General features: G+C 38.4%; 2 protein-coding genes across 3 annotated transcripts in view; one reads left to right on the forward strand and one right to left on the reverse strand.

Moving 5' to 3' along the window:
* BTG4 (BTG anti-proliferation factor 4) overlaps positions 1-17,446 on the reverse strand; it is a 191,540-nt gene extending 174,094 nt beyond the window's left edge. Inside the window, exons 1-6 of the mRNA XM_054693086.1 lie at positions 17,180-17,446; positions 16,944-17,047; positions 16,443-16,495; positions 14,731-14,802; positions 11,958-12,123; positions 7,677-7,790 (exon numbers count right to left, since the gene is read on the reverse strand). Of these exons, the coding sequence (XP_054549061.1) occupies positions 7,677-7,753 (77 nt within the window). The 5' untranslated portion in view covers positions 7,754-7,790; positions 11,958-12,123; positions 14,731-14,802; ... (1 more) ...; positions 16,944-17,047; positions 17,180-17,446. The remainder of the gene's footprint in view (positions 1-7,676; positions 7,791-11,957; positions 12,124-14,730; positions 14,803-16,442; positions 16,496-16,943; positions 17,048-17,179) is intronic.
* A 479-nt stretch (positions 17,447-17,925) lies between these two features.
* SIK2 (salt inducible kinase 2) overlaps positions 17,926-23,633 on the forward strand; it is a 100,564-nt gene continuing 94,856 nt past the window's right edge. For both annotated transcript variants that reach the window (XM_037504718.2, XM_054693087.1), the window contains exon 1: positions 17,926-18,093. In XM_037504718.2, coding sequence (XP_037360615.1) covers positions 17,959-18,093 — 135 coding nt within the window. In that variant the 5' untranslated portion in view covers positions 17,926-17,958. The remainder of the gene's footprint in view (positions 18,094-23,633) is intronic.

A 23,633-nucleotide genomic window follows, 5' to 3' on the forward strand; every position in this document is an offset into this window, starting at 1 on the left:
AAAGGAAAAGGGAACTTCACAATGTTCACTGAGTTTGCTCCAAAGTTCCCTAAGTACTTAGTGCCCTCAGCAAGACCAGGATCAGGCCATCTAACTCCTAATATGCTTTGTTTCTCCTTTTTTTTTTTTTTTTTTTTGACTCTTCTAAAATTATCACTCCCACATTGCAGAAGTGAGAAAAAATAGAGCAGAGAGGAACAGAAAGGAGGATGGAACTCACTTGGGATTTCATAGTGCCTTAGAACGGCCCACTCAGAGCACAGATCACATGAGGCAAGCATTTGTTTGGCTGTTAGGAATAGCACTGTTAGATTGTGCTATTCCTTCCACACTTCTTCCATCACTTTTGTCAGTGAAGCAGTTACACACTGGCAGACTAGTTGGCCAAGGCTGCGCCATGTCAGCCAAGGAAAAGAGTTGGGTTAACCACCCACTCAGGAACACAGTTAATGACTTGGTCTCATTTGTGCCGCATACAAAAACAATAAAGCTAGCCAGGGAGTGAAATGCCTCAGTCATCTTCAGGTGGACTTTCTAAGGATTCTTTCTATTCCTTTCTACGCATAGTAATTTTGTCAGTAGTCAGTTGTTTATTATCTCTTCCAGGGTTTCTTAAACTTTTCCACTGAAGTCCTAGAAAAGGAGAACTCAAGTTGTGTACACACATATGCACACGTGTGTATGCACACCCAAGCATTCATATGTGTAAATGCTTAGCCCTGGGAAAGTAGTCCACCACAACCTTTAGGAAATGCAAAATTTCTTAGAAGTCTAATGTTTATCTTAAATATTTGTTTAAATCTCACACCTACTCTGCTTTTCATATGTAAATAAGAGCTTTCAAGGAGAACTTCTATTCCAGAAGATGCAGTATGTTTAGCAAAACTCAGAGAAATCCCTCCCCCTCCACAATCATGGCACAACTCATATCACCATTATATCCTAAATTTTTACTGCTCTGGGGTGGAATGCAGTGGTTTAATATTTCCTTAATTTGTACTTTATCTACTCATTCAATCAATATTTATGGAGTATCTACTATTTTTCTTTATTTTAGCAAAATCACCAATTAAGCTGATATAATGAAGATGTTCACATAATTTGTGTTCTACCAACAGTTATGATGCAAAATTAAAATCTAAGTGTATTCAAATTGTGTAAAGTTTCTTTGTATTTTCATCAAATATGTAAACTAAGCATAAAATATTAAGGCATAATAACTATTATTCATGTGTTGTCAAAAAAGTTACCTCTCCTAAAATATTCAAAAGCCATCTACTAAAATTTAAAGGAAAAATTGTAAATTATATTTAATATCAATATTTAAAATTAAACTTATTTAATCTGAATTTTAATCTTTAAAATTTAAATATTATTAAACAGTTTATGAAAGTATAGCAATTCCTAACTGAAATTTATTGTCCTAGTCGCCACTGCAAAGCATTGGTACCAAGCTCATGAATGTTATAGTTAGATCTTGCTGTATAAGGGATATGATGTATAGGGGAGATAAGGGGGATATGAGTTATTTGATGCACAGAATATTCTTCAGCCGTCATGTACAACAGTTGTAAAACTGCCCTAATATGTGAACATAAAAAAGTGTAATTAGCAGCATTGGAGAATATGGAAAAATCTATTCATTCTTATTGAAAGAAAATATTTGAAGAACTAATTATTTGTCTTTCCTCTTATCTAAGCACCATAATGGAGTAGACAGTGGATGTGACATGAGTCCCTCTACTCTGCTTAGGACAGAATGAAGTGAGAACAAGATTTAGGAATGAAGAGTTTACAAAATGCTTTCCCATACATTGCCTCCTACCCAGTGATGTTAGTCTATAAAGCAAATATGATCATCATTACCTGACAAAAAAAAGAAACTGAGGCACAAACTCAATTAAAGTGACTCTCCACTATTTACTGACCTACAATTTGGTGGAGATAAGACCGCAGGAGCCCGGGGCTCCTGACATCCTGCCCACAGAATCTCGTTGCCTCCTGTCCAGATATTTGATTCTCAGAGTCCTCTGTATTCTATCAAGTTTTCATGGTCAAGTATTATGTGAATTGAAAGGAATAAAATAACCACATTGTTTAATCCTCTTCAGTGTTTAAGACTTTAGAAGTTTAGGGTGGAGGAAAGGGAAGTTATTTTAACAGACGATTTCGGAACTTGATCATTGAACTTCAGTGTCTTGCAAACAACATATCCTGAAACAGTGATTATGGGCACAACAATGCCATCACTGTATTTAGTCTGCTGGGGAGTGGTCAGCATCTTCTTTCATCCTTTTGATTTGGATTTCCTTGGACTGCTGCATGGGGATGTTTTCTGTTCTTATGTGGCAATTTGAGAGGGGTAGCTAAGTAGCATAATTGTTATTTACCGTGTGATGTGCACTATTTGGGAGTTGGGGGCTGAAGCTGAAACAAAATTAAATGGGATTTCTGCCCTCAGAAGTCCTCATTTTACTCTGATGAATAGATTTGACATGTAAACACAGGAAAGAAAAAAGAATACCAACTTCAGGGGAAATGGTGTAGAGATACACCCAAAAAAAAAAAAAAAAAAAAAAAAGACTGCAAACCAAATCAATGTGATTCAATGATGACCTGAAGAAAAAATAAGAGCTTTTTTAGCTGAAAAGCCAAGGTGGTAAAGGAAGCCTCTCAAGCTGATCAACATTTTCCCCCCAATTTTTGCATAAGTTCTTATAAAACATCTGCCTGCAAACCAAGTTCTTAGTGACATTGTCTTCCTCAAAAAATATATATCCCTCTCTTTTTCACTGTTAACCCTTTCCACCAATATACCATCAAGGCACTAAAATAAGCATCAAATTATCTTTACAGGAATGGATGGAAGCATTTTTAGGAAGACATCACAAAATGTGGCTGACCACTAGAGGGGGCATGAGCTTCACATCTGGTGTTCTTTAAAGACATAAGAAACCAGAAAGAAGGCTATTTGTGAGGTCTCAAGCAGAATAAATCTGAATTAGGCATGAAGAAATCTACAGCTGCTAAAAAAAGTTTTGTGAATATTTGCTTCAAATCTTCACATTCTTGCATGGGAATATGAAAAGGAACATTATGCAGACGAGAGGAATGAATCATTCTTGATGTAACAGTGTATGACATTTCTTACTGGAACTCTCTTGCATTCAAATTCTTATTTCTTGATGATATGACATGTCGTTTAATTTTAACAAAGCTTTCCATGACATGCAGAAGCAAATTCCTCAACTTGCAATGACAAAGTCTCTGTAGCACAATACCTATGTTAGGTAAAAATCTCACCTTCACATATCTAGAGAATGTGTCATCAGCAGAACTGCTCTTGGTTGGTATCTCAGTGAATAAAACAGTCTTAGTGGCCAGGAGCCTAACCCAGTTGTTAAGGGCTAGGCCCTAGAGTCAAACAGATGTGGCTTCAAATTCTGAATTCTACTATACGCTGTCTTCATGGACTAGAGCAAATTAGGTTCACTCACCAAGATTTGATTCATCTGTACAAATGGGATTACAGGGCCTCCCTGGAGGCACAGAGGTTAAGTCTCAGCACTATTAAGCTATCGCCAGCCACTGCAGCATGAGTTCAATCCTTGGCCAGGGAGCTAACCCACATGGTACAGGAGTCCTAACCCTAACCCTCTCGTCTCGACCACTGCTCCCCTCCGCAGTGTATTTTAATAGATCTGCCTGTTCTGCTCCCTACTCTGTCTCTAGTGAATCCTCTCACCCTCCTGCACCTCTGGGCTACACCCCAGTTCTTGTATGCATAAATAAACTTTAAAAAAAACAGGATTACAGTAGTAACAAAAAATAGGATTGCTATGTAGATTAATGGTAACTAATAATAAAAGCAAAATGTAGTGGGCAGCTGATGTTGTTTTTCCACTCAAGTGCAGAGAATTGGATTATCTTTGATTCATTGGCCTAAGCAAGCCCTCTTTTGTTTCTATATATAGTCTGTACTTATTTTAATAATACTTGTGAACCAATCACCCAATTGAAAAATTAGAACATCAACAGTCATTTACACACACCTATGAGCTTCTTGCCAAGCTATTTCTCTACTTCTCCTTCCTTTAATCTTGCATTTATTATAATAAATTGGTTTTGGAATTATAGCTTATTGCATTTTTATACTCCTAAAAATTATATGGCTTAATTTTCTTTGTCTTTAGCATTATAAAAAGGGTACCGGCTCTATACAATCTTTGAAAATTTCCTTTTTAAAAAATTGTATTACCTAGATAATTCATACTTTTGCTTGTAGCTTTACACTTTGCTATATAATATGCCATGATGTGAAGTTACCATAATTTATTTATCCATTTCCTATAATTTTTTGGTTTGTTTCAGGTATTTACTCTTGTTAAGAGTAAGAGTTCAGTAAAAACTGCTGGAAACACTCTTGTTTATGTCTTCTATCGTACGAGAGTTTTTCTTGAGTGTATATCTAGAAGTGGAATTGCTGAATAATAGGATATGGAAATGTTCAGCATCTAGATAGATAGCAAACTTTCCACACTGGTCATACCCATTTATACTTCCAAGGGTTTGTATAAGACATCCTGTTAATTCATAGTATCTCCAATACTTTCATTGCCATCCTCCTTAGTTTTTTGCCAATTGAATGGATATAAATTGACATCAGTAATGAAGCTGATTATCACAATTTTATTGATCATGTTTTCTCCTCTGTATTTCTTACCCATCTTCTATTGAATTATTTGCCTTTTCCTTATTAATTTGAGGAAACCTTTATATATTCTTGCTATTAAATATTTTGTAGGTTAATTGTGTTGCAAATAACCTCTCTCAAACTCTTTATTTTTGTAAGACAGCTTTTGGTGTTCAGATCTTAATTTTAATATACTCAGACTGATCTTTTATGGTTAGAAATTTTTTTGATGTGTCTTTAACAAATATTTCTACCCCAAAGTCAGAAAAATATTTACCTATAACATTTTAATTTTTTTTTTTAAAGATCTTATTTATTTTTGCATAGAAGAACTGGGGTATAGGCCAGAGGTTCAGGGGGGTGAGAGGATTCACCAGATACAGAATGGGGAGCAGATCAGGTGGACTTACTGAAACACACTGCTGAGGGTAGCAGCAGGCGAGACAGGGGAGGCCTGCTAAGCCATATGTGGGTTAGCTCCCTGGCCAGGGATCAAATTCAGGCTGTATGGCCCACAGCACTGAGAGTTAATCCTTAGGCCACCAGGGAGGTCCACATTTTCCTTTTTAATACCTAAGTTCTTAATATATCTGCAGTTCATTCTTACATATGGTATGAAATAGGGAATCAATAATAGGATGTTTTCAATATAAAATTACGTTTTTACTACTCTATTGAATCACCCCTCTTTTTCCTATTGAACTGCCATGCCACAGCTATCATATATTAATTTTCCATATCTACATAGTTCTGTCTCTGAGTTTTCTATCTACTCATTGGTTTATAATTGGTTCTATTGGGATCAAATACCATGCTATCTTCAGACACAACATCTTTAAAAGAAATCCTGTTATCTAGTAAAGCAAATTTCCTCTCCCTACTCTTCTCTAAAAAGAAAAGTCTTAACTTTTGGTCCTTTACTCTCCCATACAAATTTTAGAATAAACTGTCAAGTTCCATTACAATCCTATTGGGATTTTTGTTGGAGTTACAGTAAGTCCATAAATCAATATGAGAAGTGAAATATTTACAATATTACAACTTAAGAAACAATATTAAGTTTTTCTATTATAGATATAAGCAATAGGTATCATTGTATTTCTCCTCATTTATTTAGGACTTGTTAATGAATCTCAAAAATTTTCTTTTTTCTCCATGGGGGTCCTTGACATCTCTTTAAAAATTTTAGTCTATGAAATTATGGTTTCTAAGAATATAAGTGGTATCCACTGAAATTATATTTTATGGTTACATTTGCTAGTGTATAAGAATCAATTCAATTTGCTAACTTTTACTATTATTGATAATGACATAATGCATTGATCAGGAATCTTTAATTTTTTATAATCATACCACCAGCAAATAATAAAGATTCTATTTCCTCCTTTCCATTTCTTAAGCCTCCCTGTGCTTTTTTGTGCCTTATTGCACTAGTTAAAACAGTCAATATAAATTTGAATAGAAGTGATGTTATCGGGCATCGTTGTCTCATTCCTGCTTTTAAATAGCATGCTACTATTGCTTCCCCATTAAGTATGATATTTGCTATACATAATTATCCTTCATCAGGTTAAGCAAATTTTCCATTTGCTTAAGAATTTTTATCATGAGTCCATGTCCAATTTCTGTGAAATATTTTTATCCTTTAAGATGATTATATTTTTGTCCTTTTAAGTTGTGAATGCTGTGAATTATATTTATAGATATTTTATATGTCTATAGAGATATAGCTATATATCTACATTATAGATATGCTATAAATATAAAGAATGTAAATAGTTAAAGTCTTAAGAAAGTTCTACATGGTATATTTTACTTTGTATACTCTGCTGGACTAAGCTTGCAAATATTTTGTTTAGAATTTCTACACTTAAGTTCCTGAGGAAATAATCTGTAAATTTCCTTTCTCATAATATCCTTATCATGAAGCTGGAGATTTTATGGTCCCATACATGAGGTGGGAGTACTCCCTATTTTTGTTTTCTTCTGTTATAGTTCGTAGGAAGTTCAGTATGACAGGTTCCTTGGAAGTTTAGTAGAACTCGCCTACAAAATCACCGCCCTGATATTTTATTTGTGAGATGAAATATTGATTTAATTTCTTTAATGGTTACAACGCTATTATAGCCTCTACTCTTAATTTCTTCATTCAATTGATAGATTATGATTTTCTTCCAGAAAATTTTCCATTTCATGTATTTCAAATCTGTTTGCATGGTATGGAGATAATATTAGGAATACCAGAATGGACACATCCACAAATAAAGCTGAGATTAAAAGATAACACTAGTGTTTTGGGTTTTTTTTTTTTTTTTTTCCTATCCTTTATCACTTTTTCCAGGCACTGATCTATTTCATTAGTTGTTTTTTCCAAAGAATCAATTTTTGGTTCTGTTCATCTCTGTATTTTCTTTTTCTTTTCTATCTCATTAATTTTGGCTATTGTTTTTCTCCTCTGCTTTCTACTTTCTTTCAATTTATTCTGTTCTTAAGAAATGTCTAACCTAAAGACACTACCCTTTGATATTATGTAGAATTTAAGTGTAGGTTATTATAAACTTTTTTTTTTTTGGTCTTTGCTAATTTTTGAAAGATAACACCAAACTTTTCCCAGGTATTTAATTATCGTTACATCACACATTTCTAGCAGTATCTCCTCGATTTGCTTCTTCTTTTAGTGTGCTATTCCCACGACTATTTTCAATATGGGTCTGTTTGACAAACCTTTTCAAGCTATACACACCTGAAAATGTTACTATACCCTCACATAAATGTCGATTTACTGCATATAAATTTAAAGTTATAGGTTCAAAGTTCTTTTGTCTTTGCAACACTTAAAACTATTACCACTATCTTCTTGTTGCTCTTGAAAAGTCTGAGATCTTTGTGATTCTTGTTCTTTTCATAGTTGATGAGCTAATTTCTACATAATTTTCCTGCCTCAGGGTTTAGATGTACATACCTAAGTTAAAAACAGGCTTACCTCTCCCTGGGGATTTCTCTGTGGATTTCACCTTTATTTCCATGATACTTTTCCTCTATGGGTCCTTCAAGATTCATCTTCGGGTCAGGAGCCAGACCACGGTAATTCTCAATGCTGGCAAAATGAAAGGTTTTACATAGGTTTATATAAGACCAAATTGTATAACAAGTATCCCCTGGGAACTTAGCTGCACCTGGACAACCCAAGATTCAAAAATCTCAATTTTCAATGCTGATAGACCTGAGCCTTCCTTCATCACCAAAGGTCTCTGCTCTGGTCCTTGCTTTCTTCACATTCCAGTAAATGATGCTTACCAGTTCCTTATACAGATATACAGATACCCAATCATCCCAGTTATGAAGCTAACTGGAATAAAACAGAATAGCGGAGAGGGAGGAAGCCCAGGGACTTTCTCTTAAGCAACCAAAACGCATTTTAAAAGTGGTATTTGGAAGACCATCACATTTTCTTTGTTTAATCCAAAAGTACAAGGCTTTGTAGAAGAGAAGTAGTAGACTGTGGAGAAGACATTTTATATAATATATAATTATTTAAAATTTCAAATTTCATTGTGTAGAATCACACACCTATAATAATTTCAATTAAAGCTTAGACATTAACAACAATTATAAGTCAACTTTTCCCATTTCAAGTCTAGAAGGTCAAATGTCCCTTATGATGTAGTACATGTAGCAGTACATAATACAGTCCTAACTGACCCCTTGAATTCCATCTCCCAACTTTCATTGTTATGATTTAGTTTGAACATTTTCAGCTTCATGAGCCTCAAAATATTCAGAAACCTTTTTAATTCTATTGGCAAGGCTCTCTTTACATCTCCTTCCCTGGCTAATTCTTACTCACTCTACAGAGTTTAACTTAAATGTCACTTCCTTAGGAAAACTTCTTGGCCCCTACCTCCCCTCCAGACTAGATCTAGATCCCATGCATGCAATATCCTAGCAGGCAGTAATTTTCCTTTAAAGCATTTTCCATAACTAACTAAATACCTGAAGAAGAGAGAAATTGAGAAAATACACTCAGAAGCAGAAAAATAAAGCATTTTATTCATTCTGGGAAACATATATATTTGTTCTAGGTATTATATTAAGTGGGGATGATACTGCAGGGAAAGAGGCAGACCCCTTAACTTTACTTTATTCACCCATCCAGGCCATGCCCTGTATTTTGCCATGAACTAAATTAATGTCTAACTCAGGTGTACACCAGAATAGACACAACTCCTCCTCAAGACCTTTTATGCCTTCTTCAGCACCTCATTTATGCTCCAGAGTCTTGGGCCCTCCATTTCCCGCCCCACCCCACCCCATTTCCCCCACCCCCCCAGCCCCTCATCCCGCCCACCCCCGCCTCTTCTTATCTTCATTTCTTTCTCTATCCAGGCTACATGATACGTGTTTCCAATAACTTTCTTGCCCCTTTAACATTCAGTAGGATCCAAACAGCAAACTCCAGCCCTGTACTGGAATCCAGGATAGCAAACATTGTTGCAAAAAGTCCTATGGCTATTTAATTGGTGTATGTACCAATTCATGGTTTTCCATCCTCAAACAGATCGTCCTCACTGCCCAGCACATTTTCTCTGTGTCCTAATCAGTTTCCTTTCCCACTCTCACCGCTGATTTTTCAGACCTCCACTGCTCCTCGAAAGCCTCTTGTTCCTGTATTCTCACACTCTGCAGATAACCTGCTTCCTATTTCACAGAGGAAACTGAGCCAAAGGTTAACTTCCTGCACAGCAAACTAACTAACTACCCCCACTTACCTGAAGCTAAAGCTGCCCTTGTTTCCATCCCCCACCCATATCAGAGTAAAGGAGGCATCTCACCTCCTGGCTGAAGAGCCCCTGGAATCTTGGATTTTATTGCCCTAAGTAGATGATCTTTACCCAATTTACTTCAAACTTTCTGTCTTCTAGCCTTTCCAAAAGTGCTCAACACTCTAGCAAATGAAAAAAAAAAAAAAAGAAAAAGAAAAAACACACTAAGCTTCTCTTGACTCTACATCTCCGTTGTCTTTGTTCTGTCATAGACATTTCTTGCAAGACCGGTCTGCACTCATTTGTCTTCACCCCTTCCCACTCTCCCGCCCTCGGTACTCTGAGATGCTCTGCAAAGATCATCAATTATCTCTTCGTGACTAAATCCAGTGAATTCTTTTTGATCTTTATAGTGCTTGACAGCTTTTCGGTGATTGAACGTAGTCCCTTTACCTTAAAATTCTCCTTTAAACACTCTTCCATCTAGATCTTAATATTTTTCCCTCTCTAGCCAATTTCTTTCCAATTCTCCTGCTTCCCCTCCTTGGCAGAGTGAATTCTTCTCTTTATTAGCCCACTCCCATGAATCCTGTACAAAATAATATGGGATTTTGTCTTCTCTTTCACTGTTGTAGGGGTGGAGGGGGTGAATTTTTTATTGGCTTGTTTTTGCAAGTTATTTTCTTTTTGCCAAGTGAACTGAGCAAATGAATATATTCGTCAGTCTTGGAGACCAAAAATAAGTGCAAATTTAAAAATAACTTTTGTAGTTATAAATATAACATTTAATCTAAGTTCAACAGTCTAAAACAATCTGCTAAAACCAGGTTAAAATTAACAACCACCAAAGTTGGATACAATTATATTAAAAACTGAAATTTACATATTCACAGTTCCAAAAATACACCTACAAACCCAAAAAGAACATGTCCACTAGCAAATTAGAAGCAAACATGGTTCTAGCTTTCACAATATAAAACACTTTCTGAAACTGAAGATTAGAAAATAACTAATGACTCACTTGCAATATTTACTCCTTGAACAGACAAGTCAGAATGGTAAAAACTCAAACCCAGGCCCCCCCATGAATCTGTGGGTTTATCCTCTTGAGCTGTACATTAATGGGCTCCCAAATTAGCAGAAGACAGTAAATAGCTGCAATGTCTTCTCCTCCACCTTTATACTTCAGGGATACCATCCTGTCTTTGACTTAGACCATCGGTACTATTAAGCTGTAAATTTCCAGCCTAAATCTCTCCTCTGAGCTCCAGAATCATGTATCCAGAGCTTACAAATGGCAGTGCAGAACATCTGATTCCCAACACATCTCCCTTTGCTCCATTACACAGACATAATATATATTGATTTCTGCAAATTATTTAATCATCTTTCATAATATCTTTACATATCTATTAGAGAAGTAAGGGCTAACGTCTGAATGAAGTTGATTATATGCTTTTTGAGGACTGGATCCACATTCCATCCACCTTTGGTTGTTCAGTGCCCAGCAGTGAATGGCAGGCACATGGGAAGTAATTCTCAGTAATTGATTACATCTGTTCACTCCTGTCAAAAACCTGGGAGCAATCTTCAACATCTCTCTTCCCCATCCTGCACATCTCATCACTGCCACAGTAAGAACTCATCACTCCAGCAGCTTTCCTATCCACTTGCAGCTTCAGAATTTTTCTTTGGCAGGGTTAAGGAGCAGCAATCTGGCTGGACAGGGGAGAGGGAGCCCTCCATGACCTGGTCCCATGTATCTTTCTATTTTATCTGTGGACAATCTCATCATTAAGTACCAACATTCACAACTGAGAGCAGTTATCTAAGTACATCCTCCCTCTTCATACCTTCAGGACCATTGCTCATGCTGTTTCCTCTTCAAATGCTTACCCAATCTTTCTTTTACCTGGTTAACGCTTACTGAATTTCTCAACTCCCTCCAGTTTCCTCTTTGGAAGCCTCTCTTGCAAACACATTAATCACCTCTTCTCTGTGTTCCCTATGCAAACCTTTGATCTTAGCACTTACCACCTCACGTTATAACTACAATCCTGAGATAGATGCTATGAAGTGTTACATAGGACTACTTAATAGTGAGAAACTGAGGCAGAGAAAGGTTAAGCAACTTTCCCAAAGTCACCTGCTAGTAAGTGGCAGAACCATAAGTCATACCAAAGCAGCCAGATTTCTGAGTTCTCACTCTTAACCATAACATTCTCAAAGTCAGCGACTGTGCCTTATTCATTTTTGCTTCCCTATTGTGGACCATGGTGTCTAGCACATGAATGCAATAAATGTCAAACTAAACTGCATTTGTTGAATTATGCCAGAAAGTTTAGGAATTTCAAAAAGACTAAGATATAATCCTTACCCTCAATGAAGTTCATCATTGTAGTGAGAGGAATGACCACAGTGCAGGTTTTCTGATCCAGCAGACTGGGTAAAGGAGGAGTCAGAGTCCTCAGTGGCTTTTTGCAGCTTTTATTGGGATTTACCTGGTACACAGCAGGCGGGGGTGCTGGGGGGCTGGGAGGCTGGCAGTCCTCCCAGCCCCCAGCAAGTCTTCACTCTATCTGGGCTCTCCAGCCTTCTCTCTGCTTCTCTGCTCTTCTGTTCGTTCCACTGCTTCTCAGCTTCTGCTGGCGTCCCCATGATGCCGCCCTTAAAAAAAAAGCACAGTCTTAGCCCAGGTGAATCCCATCTACACATGCCCACACCCTATTCCAGGTGCCCGCCATCAGGCATGCATTCAGGACCACAGGGTTCCGTCATCTATCCTAATGGCGGGAGGGCAGAAAAGCCTGACATTTTTTCCTTACCCTACAATCATCTAGTAAAGTTGGAGCAAATTAGTAAAATATTCCTATCATAGAAAGAAAAAAACTAAGGGGGAAGTAAATGAGAGTTGAGTAGCTTACACATTGAAATATTGATATTAGAATGTTTGAGGGCCATCTTTAAAATCTTATCCCAGCAGCATAGATGTAGAATTTTCCTGGAGTTCAAGGTTATATAAATAACCGAATTAAATGAATGTTGACTAATAAATTGTTGGAAATTAAAATGGAAGACAATTAGTGACAAACTCAAAACTCTGGCCCAGGCTTTGCCCTATTGGCCAGTTTACTAATCCAGTCATAAACCTACTAGGAGCCACACACTTGCACTAGGAGTGGAGGGAGAAAGAATAATGAGTGCAGTAAGGAGATAGAAGCCAAGTTGGAAGAATCAGCAGATGGCCCAGAAGACTAAAGAGTAGGTAATATGATAGACAGCAGAGCAAAGATTCAAAATTATTCTATTATCTGGAACAAAGAGCAAAATCAACAAGATGACGTTTTTAACTATTGGGATTTCCAGTTACTTTTTTTGAAAATAGTAACAATATCGTATGTAGAAGACCAGGAGTGTCAGTTGATCTAATCTTAACTGCGTAGATGACACCTGGGCTACTGTGCTCAGTTTTGGAAACAATATAATAAAGAGAAATTGACAAACCAGAGTCCAGAGAAGCATTAGGGGAAAACAGCAGAATGCTAGAAATATAGTAGGCTACACAGTGAACTGGAGAATGTTTTGCTGGAGAATGGAAGAAAGAATATAATAGGTAGGAGTGTCTGTGAGTGTGTTTGTGTGTATATCTTGTGCTAGGGAACAGAACTAAAATCTATGGACATTGGAAAGAAGCAGCTATTATGAAAGAATATTTTCCACTATTATCTCACATAGACTGGGTTTTTCTATTAAGCAGTAATCCTAGGTTTGATGCTACCTGTCTAATGTTTAGAGATTTTGTATCAGATGAGAAGGTAGACTCATGACATTCTTTAAGACCCTAAGAAAACCTGTCATCCCAGAAGAGAAATAAAAAAGTTTGAAATTATTTTCAAAGTTTAGAGATAATTATTCTTCATTTAGAGAAGATACAACAGCTATAACTAAATTAAAAAAAAATTAAAACCAGGGCAAGGTGACCTGTCCTTTAAAAGAGCCGAAAATGTTTTATTTAAATAACATCAGTCCTCTAGATTATTTCTTGAATAGTAGCTTAAACATAGTGACCCTAAGAAAACCTGTCATCCCAGAAGAGAAATAAAAAAGTTTGAAATTATTTTCAAAGTTTAGAGATAATTATTCTTCATTTAGAGAAGATACAACTATAACTAAATTTAAAAAAAAAAAATTAAAACCAGGGCAAGGTGACCTATCCTTTAAAAGAGCTGAAAAAGTTTTCTTTAAATAACATCAGTCCTCTAGATTATTTTCTGAATAGTAGCTTAAACATAGTGACAGTGACACCCAAATGCTCATTAACCTGAAGATTGACAAATATTCCAGGAATAACTATATTTCTACTAATAAGAAGGACTTGTAGGGCCTCTCCAGTAGCCTACGGGTTAAGTCTCAGCCCTATCACCGTTTTAGCATGAGTTCGAGCCCTGGCCAGGGAGCTGACCCACATAGGGCACAGCAGACCTCTCCTGCCTCAACTGCTGCTCCCCTTAGCGGTATATTCCAATAGATCCACCTGTTCTGCTCCCCAGTCTGCCTCTGGTGAATTCTCTCATCCCCACCCCCCATCTCTGGCCTATACCGCAGATCTTGCATGCAAAATAAAAAAATAAATCTTTAAAGAAATAAATAACTTCTAAAAATAAAAGAAGCACTTGTAATTGGCAAGGGGTGTAATTTGTATTTTCTCATATACTTTCTGTCTTTTGTAATATAAAAGCAAAAAGCAAAGTATTCACTCTAGCTTTGTAATCTATTTTTCTAAGCAATCTAATAAAGATTTTACTAGTTTTTTATTTGAACTAAATCTAAAATCAGGCCTAGGCATACTGGTATATTGACTTTCATTCAGTCATAAAATGATTAAACAGCAAAAAAATGCAGATATTATTCTTGACAAAGGAAACACAATGCATATCTTGTTTCTCGAGTTCATGGGCTGTCTGCTTCACCAAAATATATACAGCACTATGAGCCGTGAGGTTTTCTTTCCTCACATTTCAAATCTTTCACTATCACTTTGCTAACTCCTACATTTTTTTGTTTCAAAGTCTGTTTTAGTCTGATATAGCATTAATTCTTATCTCAGTCTCTCACCATCTTTCTTAATTCTTTCTATGTATTCACCCTTGTCCTTTGTCATCTTAATATCTTTTAATCAACTCAGTGGCAAATATAATGGATTCATGCATTAGCTGGGGATGTTACATTTTAAAGTTCAAGCAAATAGGAAATCTCGTGATTAGAGCACTCTACCTTACTTATACTGAAACTGGAGATGAAGGATGGGGATTGTAGAAGTTTCACTTTTCTTTCCCCTTATTTTTCCTGAAGGATGATAGTGGTGGTAGTGATGGCAGTGTGTGTCCAAGGGAGAAAGAAAGAGGAAAGGAAAGCAAGTGTTAGATACTATTAGTAATTGCTAAAATGCATCAATATATCCCTATCATTTAGTTGAAGTAAAGACATATTCTAGCTAGAGATACAGGGTTGAATCTGTATCCCTACAGGGAGAAAGAGATCTTCTGGACAGAGGAAAAAGAGCAAATCACAAATTCCAAGGATGCAATATTCTGCTCAGTTCCCATGTACTTCTTCGGGGTTACATTTATAATCTACCAGTACCCCAGCAGCATTTCCAAATGCACAAGGTTTATTTTTGCAATAGTGCCATTTCTGGCCTCCCTTTCTCTAGTCTCTAAACATTCAGCATCTTTGCACTGATACCTGGTTTGCCTAAAACCTTTGGGCACTCCCTGCCATTCCTTTCTATTATTGCCAACTCCAAATCAAATCTTATTCACAGATTTCTACAAGGAGACAGTTGGTCTGGTATCCTATTAAAATAGTCAGAGAGAAATTAGTCTTAATTCACATTTAAAAAAAATACTTTAAAAGAGGAGGCTGTTGGCTCTAGTGAATCTCTACGTGCATTTTCTCATTCTTGACTAAGCAACTTTTCATCAGCTTCCCCAGAGCAATTAAACCACATTAATCTAACAGGCAAATGTATATGGGAGCTATTTTTGAACTGTGAGCTCTTAGATTATTTAGAGCTACTCCCATCAATCCAGAAATCTTATCAGCCTTACAGACTAATTCCAATTCCAATCCCTTTCTCAGTTTTGCAAACAACATGATTTAGAGTAGAAGATACTACTTGGGGAGAATGAAGGACAGAAGCAAAGAAAGAAGAAGGAGGACCCAAAAGACAACCCATCTGACAAAGATAAAATGTGAAACAAAAAAGTAAATGTATACACACATACATTAACTTCCATTAAAAAATTAAAACTAAGAAAAGTTGCAAAACAGCACAATAAACTCTCATATACCCGTTATCTAGATTTATCAATTTAACATTTGGCTACATTTGCCTTATCTATCTATCTTTGCGAAACCATTTGAGAGGATGTTACATAAATATATCAAAAACTTTTATCACTAAATACTTCAGTGTGCATCTCTTAGTAAGGGTATTTTCATAACCATAGCACAAATATGAAATTCAAGAAGCTCAACATTTAAATAGCACTATTATCTAATATATAATCCATATTCAAATTTCTACAGTTATCCTGAAAACATTTCTTTAAAGTATTTTTCCCCAATCCAGGATCACAAGTTGCCTTTTTAATCCCCTACAGTTAGAACAATTCTCTTAGCCTGTCTTTGTCTCTGGTGACAGACATTTTTTAAGAGTAAAGGCCAGTGGTTGGTAGACTGTTTCTCAATTTGCATTTTTCTAATTGTTTCTTTGTGATGAGATCCAGACACGTATTTTTTGCCAAAGATACTACATGAGACTGTGTACATCTCACTCTCACATCAAAAGGCACATCATGTCATTTTATTCCACAATTGGTGACAGTAACTTTGATCACTTGGCTCAGAATTCTGTCAGATTTCTGCATAATACAGGTAGCGTCTACCCCTTTGTAATGAATAAGAAATCGAGGGATACTTACAGACTATGTAAGTATCATCTTTCCAGCAAACTTTCACCCGATGATTTTCACATCTATTGATAAAGCTGAGTCAATTATTACTATAGTGGTTGCAAAACCGTGATTTTTCTAATTTCATCATTTATGTGTATTCGTTGGCATGCCACTGTCAAAAAATCATTTTCACACTTTATTTTTATTTAAAATATTATGAATAAATATGGATTTGTAAATTCCTTTTTAAAAATCCATTGTTATATCATGCACGATGTTCAAATTGTCCCACATTTAGTAAATGGAGGTACCTTGAACCAGACTCCTGCATCCTTTTGACCTGTACTCATCAGTCTTTGAAAATCTTGCTCTCTGGTACAAAATCTTTCAAGGGCAGTTTACACTTTCCCTGTTTTTTGCCCTGGAACCAACCATTCTGCAGAGTCTGGTTGCTCAAAGTGGAGAATGGCACCTAGGTACCAAGACCTGGACTCCTGTGATATTCAAAATATTAAAACAAAGCAGTACCTGTCTCCTTGGGTCAGCTCTAGAAGGCGTGTGGTGCCATCCTAAACCTAGCCATGCCTGAGTGCCTCTAGCCACCCCTTCATTCCTGGGGTTTGCTTTCTCATCTGAAAAAAAAATTGAATTAGATAAGTATTTCTGAACTTTTTCGGTGTCACCAACACCTCTGGGAACTGGATAAAAGCACTAGCCCCATGTCCCCGGGGGCAAACTCATAAAATAAGCAACAATTTGCGTACATTTCCTTGTGTCCCAGGCTCTGAAGCCTATTTGGGGCGCCACATTCCTGAACCAAGTGACCTGTGGGGTCTCCTCAGAACCGCCACTCAGCGAGTCTCTGAGCGCCCGCCCTGCTGTCAGGACTCCTCAGAGGGATTCATACAGCAGCGAGACGAGGAAAGGATAGAGAAGGACACAAAGAAAGGCGCCTGTGAGCGAAGCTCTCCTCAGCCGCCGCTCCTAGCCGGGGCCACATCCAGCACGCAGGGGAGCCCTGGGTGAGGTTTTGGCGGGAAGGTCCCGGGCGGGCGGACAACGCGAGGCGGAGGACGGCGCCCCGGTCGCGCCCGGCTCGCTGCACCCCTCCGCTCCGCCCACCAGGGCTCGCTCTTGAGCTTCGGCTCCGAGGCCGAAAAACCGGGCGGGCCGGGTGGCGACCCCACCCCCGTCAGCGGCGCGGCGGCGGCGGCTGTGGGGCCGAGGGCGCCGGAGCCCGGAAGGAACGCGCCGTCCAGGCCACGCCCCCTCCTGCCCCCGCCCTCGCGCCGCCGACGTCGGCGGGGCTCCGGTCGCCATGGTGACCAATCCGGCCCGGTCCCGCCCCCGCCCCCCTACCCCGGCCCCCTGACGTCGGCGCACGTCAGCGGCGGCGCGCGCCTGGCTGGGCCCAGCGGAGCGGGAGGGACGGAGCCCAGGAGCGAGCGAGCGGCCGTCGCCCGAGCCGAGCCGCGCCGCGCAGCCCGCCCGCCCGCCCGCCCGCCCGCGCTCCAGCCCGCCGTGCTCAGCAGCGGGGCCCAGCATGGTCATGGCGGATGGCCCGAGGCACTTGCAGCGCGGGCCGGTCCGGGTGGGGTTCTACGACATCGAGGGCACGCTGGGCAAGGGCAACTTCGCCGTGGTGAAGCTGGGGCGGCACCGGATCACCAAGACGGAGGTGCGGCCCGGGGCCCGGCGGGCGCGTCCGAGGCGCGGGCTGGGAGAGGCGCTGCTGGCCCCTGGGGGCGGCCGCCGCGGCGCTGGGGGACCCCGGGGGGGCCGGGGTCACCGGCCGGGGCGCGCGCAAAGGCCGGGGCTGGAGGGACCCCGGGGGTGCCAGGGAGCGGTGCGCCCCGAGGGGTCGGGGCCGGGTCCCCGCGCCCCGGGGTCGTCCGATCGCAGCCCCGAGCGGCCGGGGCTGTGCGTCCCCCGCGCCGCCCCCCGTGGCCGCGCGGCACTGCGCCCCGAGCCGCCCCCCCGGGCCGTGACCCGGCCTGTGGCCTCCTGGGGAGCCCAAGTTCCGCGTCTTCCCAGCTTTCGACTGGGGGTGGGGTGGGAGGGGAAGTCTCGGCGCTCCGGGCGCCGCGGGGAGACGCCGCCGGCCCCGCGGAGGGGACCCCACGGCTGCGCCCGCGCGCCCCGGACGGGGCGGCGCGCGGCCCGGGGACCCCCGCGGAGAAGGGACCCCCCCCCGTGGCCGAGAGCGCCCCGACGGCCACTGTCCACTCTTCCCTTCCCTCCTTTTGCCCGACAGTGTCTCTAATTTGATGTCAGGGTAGCTTGATCTCGTGCTGGAGCAATTTCCAGCCGATACCCCAGACAATAGGACTGGGTTAAATGGTCTTCCAGGCGTTTGCACACTTTGGTAATGCAAAGTGGGGCGTCTGGGCCTCGGGTGTCCCTTTACCTGGTGTGCGTTCTGGCTGGGGATACGCGTCCCTTAAAGCCACATCAGGTATCAGATTCTGCCTCTCTGCTCCCAAGCCCTCAGCTGCTTCCTGCCGGGGAATCCAGCATCCCCCACCACCCCACCTCCATGGCACATTCTAATGCACCGCACATATTTTCTCACAAATCTCTGTTCTTACCTAACCCGCCCCCCTTCCTTCCCCTGCCTCAAGCTGCTTTCCTTGGGGTCTCTATTTTAAGACGTGCAAATTAAATACGTTAGGAAGACGGTAGGAGCAAAATCATTCTTTGGAATAAAACCTTGTGTTTTTCGCGTACTCCATACCTTCATGGAGTTGCTCATGGAGTTGCACCCCTTTTTTTTTTCAGTTTGTCTTTTTTTATTTTGCAGTTTTCATCCTATTCAGTTGTGCCCCTTCAAAGTACAAATGTACTCGAGTTTGAATATGCAATAAAGTAGATTTGCTTTCCAGAATGGCTATGTAGGATGAAGGGCATTTGAGAACTTGAGTGCTTTTTTGCTACTGTTGTTCTTAGAAGTTTTACTTAATCTGAAGGAGTACATTTAAGAAAAGAAGGGTATATATCTGTGTCATCTTCACTTTTGACCTCTGCTGCTGATCTTGAAGCCGTCCAATCTCCTTTTTTTTTTTTTGCCTCAGGACCAAGGTCACAAATTTTCCTCTCACAAATTTACCCATGTTAGCAATTTAGGTTAACTTTGTAGTGATAGATAATGTGTGGCTATAATGACATTGCTAAATATTTGCATAGTTTAATCTCACCCAAGCATTTTTTAAAATGAAGAAACAAACTGTTTCCATTCCTCTTCAGAACCATGGCCTAATTACCATGCTATTTCCCCTTAAATTCGTTGAAATGAAGGCATTTTGAATGTGTATTTTTATACGAGTCCTTGCTAAGTGATTTTCAAAAATCAAACAAATTGTGCGTTACCTGCAATGTCTACAGAACTTTTGAACTATATTATGAAGTTGAATTTCAGACCTGTCAATTCTGTTTTCTCTCAGCAGTTCTTATTAGTATTGTCCCGCCAATTAAATGTCAGCTGTTATTTATTAGGTCACTGTTTCTTAATACAGTATCTATTTAAGAATTGCTTAAGTGGGACTGATAGGGACTGCCTTTCTTGAGGTTGACAGTTCGAACTGTGTGTCCCTTTCAAACTGATATATCTTGCAGAGCTAGGGGGCACTGTGACGTAGTGTCATGACTTGGCTTTGAGAGTGAGTTCACTGCATTTGTAATTGAAGGCACAGGTCAGATCGTGAAAGCACTCATATCCTAATTGTGTTCTGTAGTATCATATGTGCATAAAATGATTTAAATTAAAAGCTACTTGTCTAGTCCATGGAACTCATTTCCTTTCGGCGCTAGTGTCCTTAACATATAAAAAGAAACTGTGAATTTAAGATGCTGAGTATGTGAGTTTATGGTAATTTGGTGTGATGACTAGCGATATTAAAGTTGAGAGGAAAATACTAAGATAATTAATGAAAAGTTCCTGTAGCTCTCAAGTACTGTGAAGTTGCTCTGTGAACTTACTTGATAATTTGTAAGAATTTAAGAATTTTTTAACAATAGCATAGGCACAATTGTTTTTCTTAATGTATTCGATGTTACTAATGAGATTTTTTTTAAAGCAGTTATTTATCTTCATAAACTGGATACATAATGTGTGTCTTTAATAACTACAGTGACTATCTCAAATATTATAAGATAGCTAATGGAAACTTTCAAGTTTTATTTATCATTATTTTAGGTCCTCATTGCTGAATATACTTCAGTAATTACAGTGAGGACAGTTAATATGGTATAAAAGAATAGTACCAGCAGACTTGTGATTATGCTTACTGATTATAAAAGCTTTTTTCAATATACTAAGCTTTAACATCAATATAAGTTTGTATGTTTTAAAACTTCCCCCATGTTTAAACCCAAGGCAAAGTTTCGGGCTTAGTTTAAACATTTCTGTGTTGAACAGTTGGCCCCTTTTAGTTTTAATTGGCTGTTCTCTGTCTCTTGTTCTGTAGCATTCAAAAAATGATGTATTTTCTACAGAGCTTGGGCGATCCAAGACTGCTTGCCTTTTAGGGGGGAAAAAATAGAAGTGAAAATAAATATTTATTTTGTTCTATCAAAGAACTTAACATTGTTTAAGAATTGTATTTACATCATCTGAAGCGGTATCCTCATTTTAGTTCCCCTATGTAGATTTTTCACACAAAAGGGATGACAGGTGGTGGTAGACTCAAGCTTCCTAATATAATACTTCATAAAAGCTTTGTAGTATTGTTTTGTGGTTTATGAATTAAAGTAGCTAATTTTATAAAATTAGCATAATGGGGAGAGAATAATAGCATTTAGACTGTTAAAAACTATTTTAGGCAGTTGTGGTTGCTAGCTTGCTTGCTATGCCGTGAATGTCCTTGAGTAGTGTTTTATTTTATTAGTACTATACTAGCAAGGAACTATTTCCTTCTAACTAATTGTATGGCTAGTTTTTCACTTGCTTTTTTGTGTGTTTGTTTGTTGTTTTTGTCTGTTAAATAAAATTCCAGAAAAGTCATTGTGTCTTTAAATTTTTTTTTTGTTTTCTGACTACTAAAGAAATGTGGTCTCACTATAGAGAAAAAATAGTGTGCAGAGAAGTACATGCATAATTCCTCCACCAATGGGGTAAATCATTCTTAACATTATGGAATATTTACTCCAGTCTTATTTTTTAATGCATTTTTTCCATAGAAGGGATTACATGATATACTTTAAATTGTATCCTTTAGTCCAGTTATCATTATAGCCTAGGCATTTTTATTATCTATAACTTTATAAAACAGTCTTAATAGCTGTATAGTGTACTACCTTTTAGATGACTCCTATTTTGTTTCATGAGTTCCTTATTATTGAACATTAGATTGTTTGCAGTTTTCACACACAGTCAATAATTTTCAGTGAACATTTTTGTGCATGTAACTCTGTAGCATTTAAGATTTTTTTTAGGGAAGAGGAATTAGGGGTAAATTCCTAAAGGGAAATTACCAAATGAGAAGTTATTTTTGTCTTCTATTTTTATTATCAAATGTTGCATGTTTGTTATTTAAAAATTTAAAAGCATAGATAAATGAAAAGCCATAATGTCACCTACCAGTAGATAACTATTATTAGTTCTTTTCAGATCTTTTCCTCTTATAGTGCTTAGCTAAAGAGCACATGAATGTGTGGCCATGAAATCTTAAAGGTCTTTCACAGAGATTCTGCAAATTACCTTATTATAAGGACATGTGGGTATTGGACTACTGACTTAGAGTTCCTAGAGCCTGGAATGCTAACTGAAAAGAAAGGACATCTGAAAACTGCTTCCTTCACTAAAAAGCAATGTGCATTTGGGACTTTCATATTTACATATAATTCCTAAAATAACAACTACCTTAAAAATGTTAAAAAAAATTACAAAGCTTTCCAAAATGGCTAAAGTATCAAAATTGCATTTTTAGGGCAAAGATAGAAACAAGAAAAGGGTATATTACACTCCGATTATGATGTTTGTTGAAATAACTTATTTTTTAAAGACATTTGAATTTTACACTTTAAATGTTAAGACTCCTGTCAGTACTCTGTGTATTAATCTTTGCTATGAAATATTCCAGATTTCAAGAAATAGCTGTACTGTGGACAACATAAGGACTGTTACCAAAAAAGTTAATCACTAATATTTGTATCTAGGCCTATGTGTGATCTTTAATTGTGTGCTGAAATAAAAATTATTTTTGTCATGGGATGTATATACTTTATTAGAAATTGTTCTCTAATTTCTTGGCACCCCAAACAAGTTGCATGTGCTAAATTTTTCTGTTAAGGATTATTTTTCAAAATGATCTGTTCTTTTGGGAGGAAACATGAAAAAAGTTTGTGTAGATTTTTATATTCTGTAGAAATTTTTAACTTGAACAGAATTAAATGCATCTGATTTAATCCCACTGAGGGAAATTCTGTCTCAGTATCAGGCAATTAAAAAAAACGTTTATTTGGAAATAACTAACACTGACCTCCATTCTTGGATTCACATGGTGACAATTCATTTATGGCCCACTTCTTACTGCAGATTCATTCCTTGGAGCCAAATGGATTCCAGAAATTTGCTATGATCTTTCGTTCCTCTTTTTTCTACCTTTACATCCATATATTTGAAATATTTTATTTTTGTAAAAGTTTCTTTATGCGAAATATTTGTCGAGAATGCTTTCCCGCTTTTCAAAGACTAACAGACCACATAACTAGTTGAAATTATTAGAAGAATGAAAGATAATTACATTTGGACATGTCATCAGAAACTTCATTTATAAAAACATTTAAAAATACTTTAGCTGGTTAAGCAGTGGATCATGGATAAATTAAACTGAAAAATACCAAAGTTGAAGTTCTTTAAAATGTATGCTTCCCCCCACCCTTACAAAAGGTATCATGTTCATTGTAGACGTGGTTGAAAAGCTCAAGAAAATACTAAACATCCTTAATTCCACCATCCAGACTAAGACACAACATTGATAATACATAGCTAATACATAGCCTTTTAGTTATTCACATATATTTTCCACGTAAGTAATAAAATTGATGTCTTTTATAATAGTCACTAAATGTGTTAACATTTCTCCATGTCTTAAATAGAAAAACTCTCTAAAGGATGGCTAAATATTATCTGTCATAGGAACATCTGTTTTGCTTAACTGTTCTCTTATTGTTGAAATTTAGATTATTTCTCTTTCCTGCTGTTTCTCTTACTAAAATAAT

The sequence above is a fragment of the Talpa occidentalis genome, unplaced genomic scaffold, assembly GCF_014898055.3.
Source record: "Talpa occidentalis isolate TD23 unplaced genomic scaffold, MPIMG_talOcc4v2.1 talOcc4.12, whole genome shotgun sequence".
In the NCBI taxonomy this organism is placed as follows: Eukaryota; Metazoa; Chordata; class Mammalia; order Eulipotyphla; family Talpidae; genus Talpa; species Talpa occidentalis.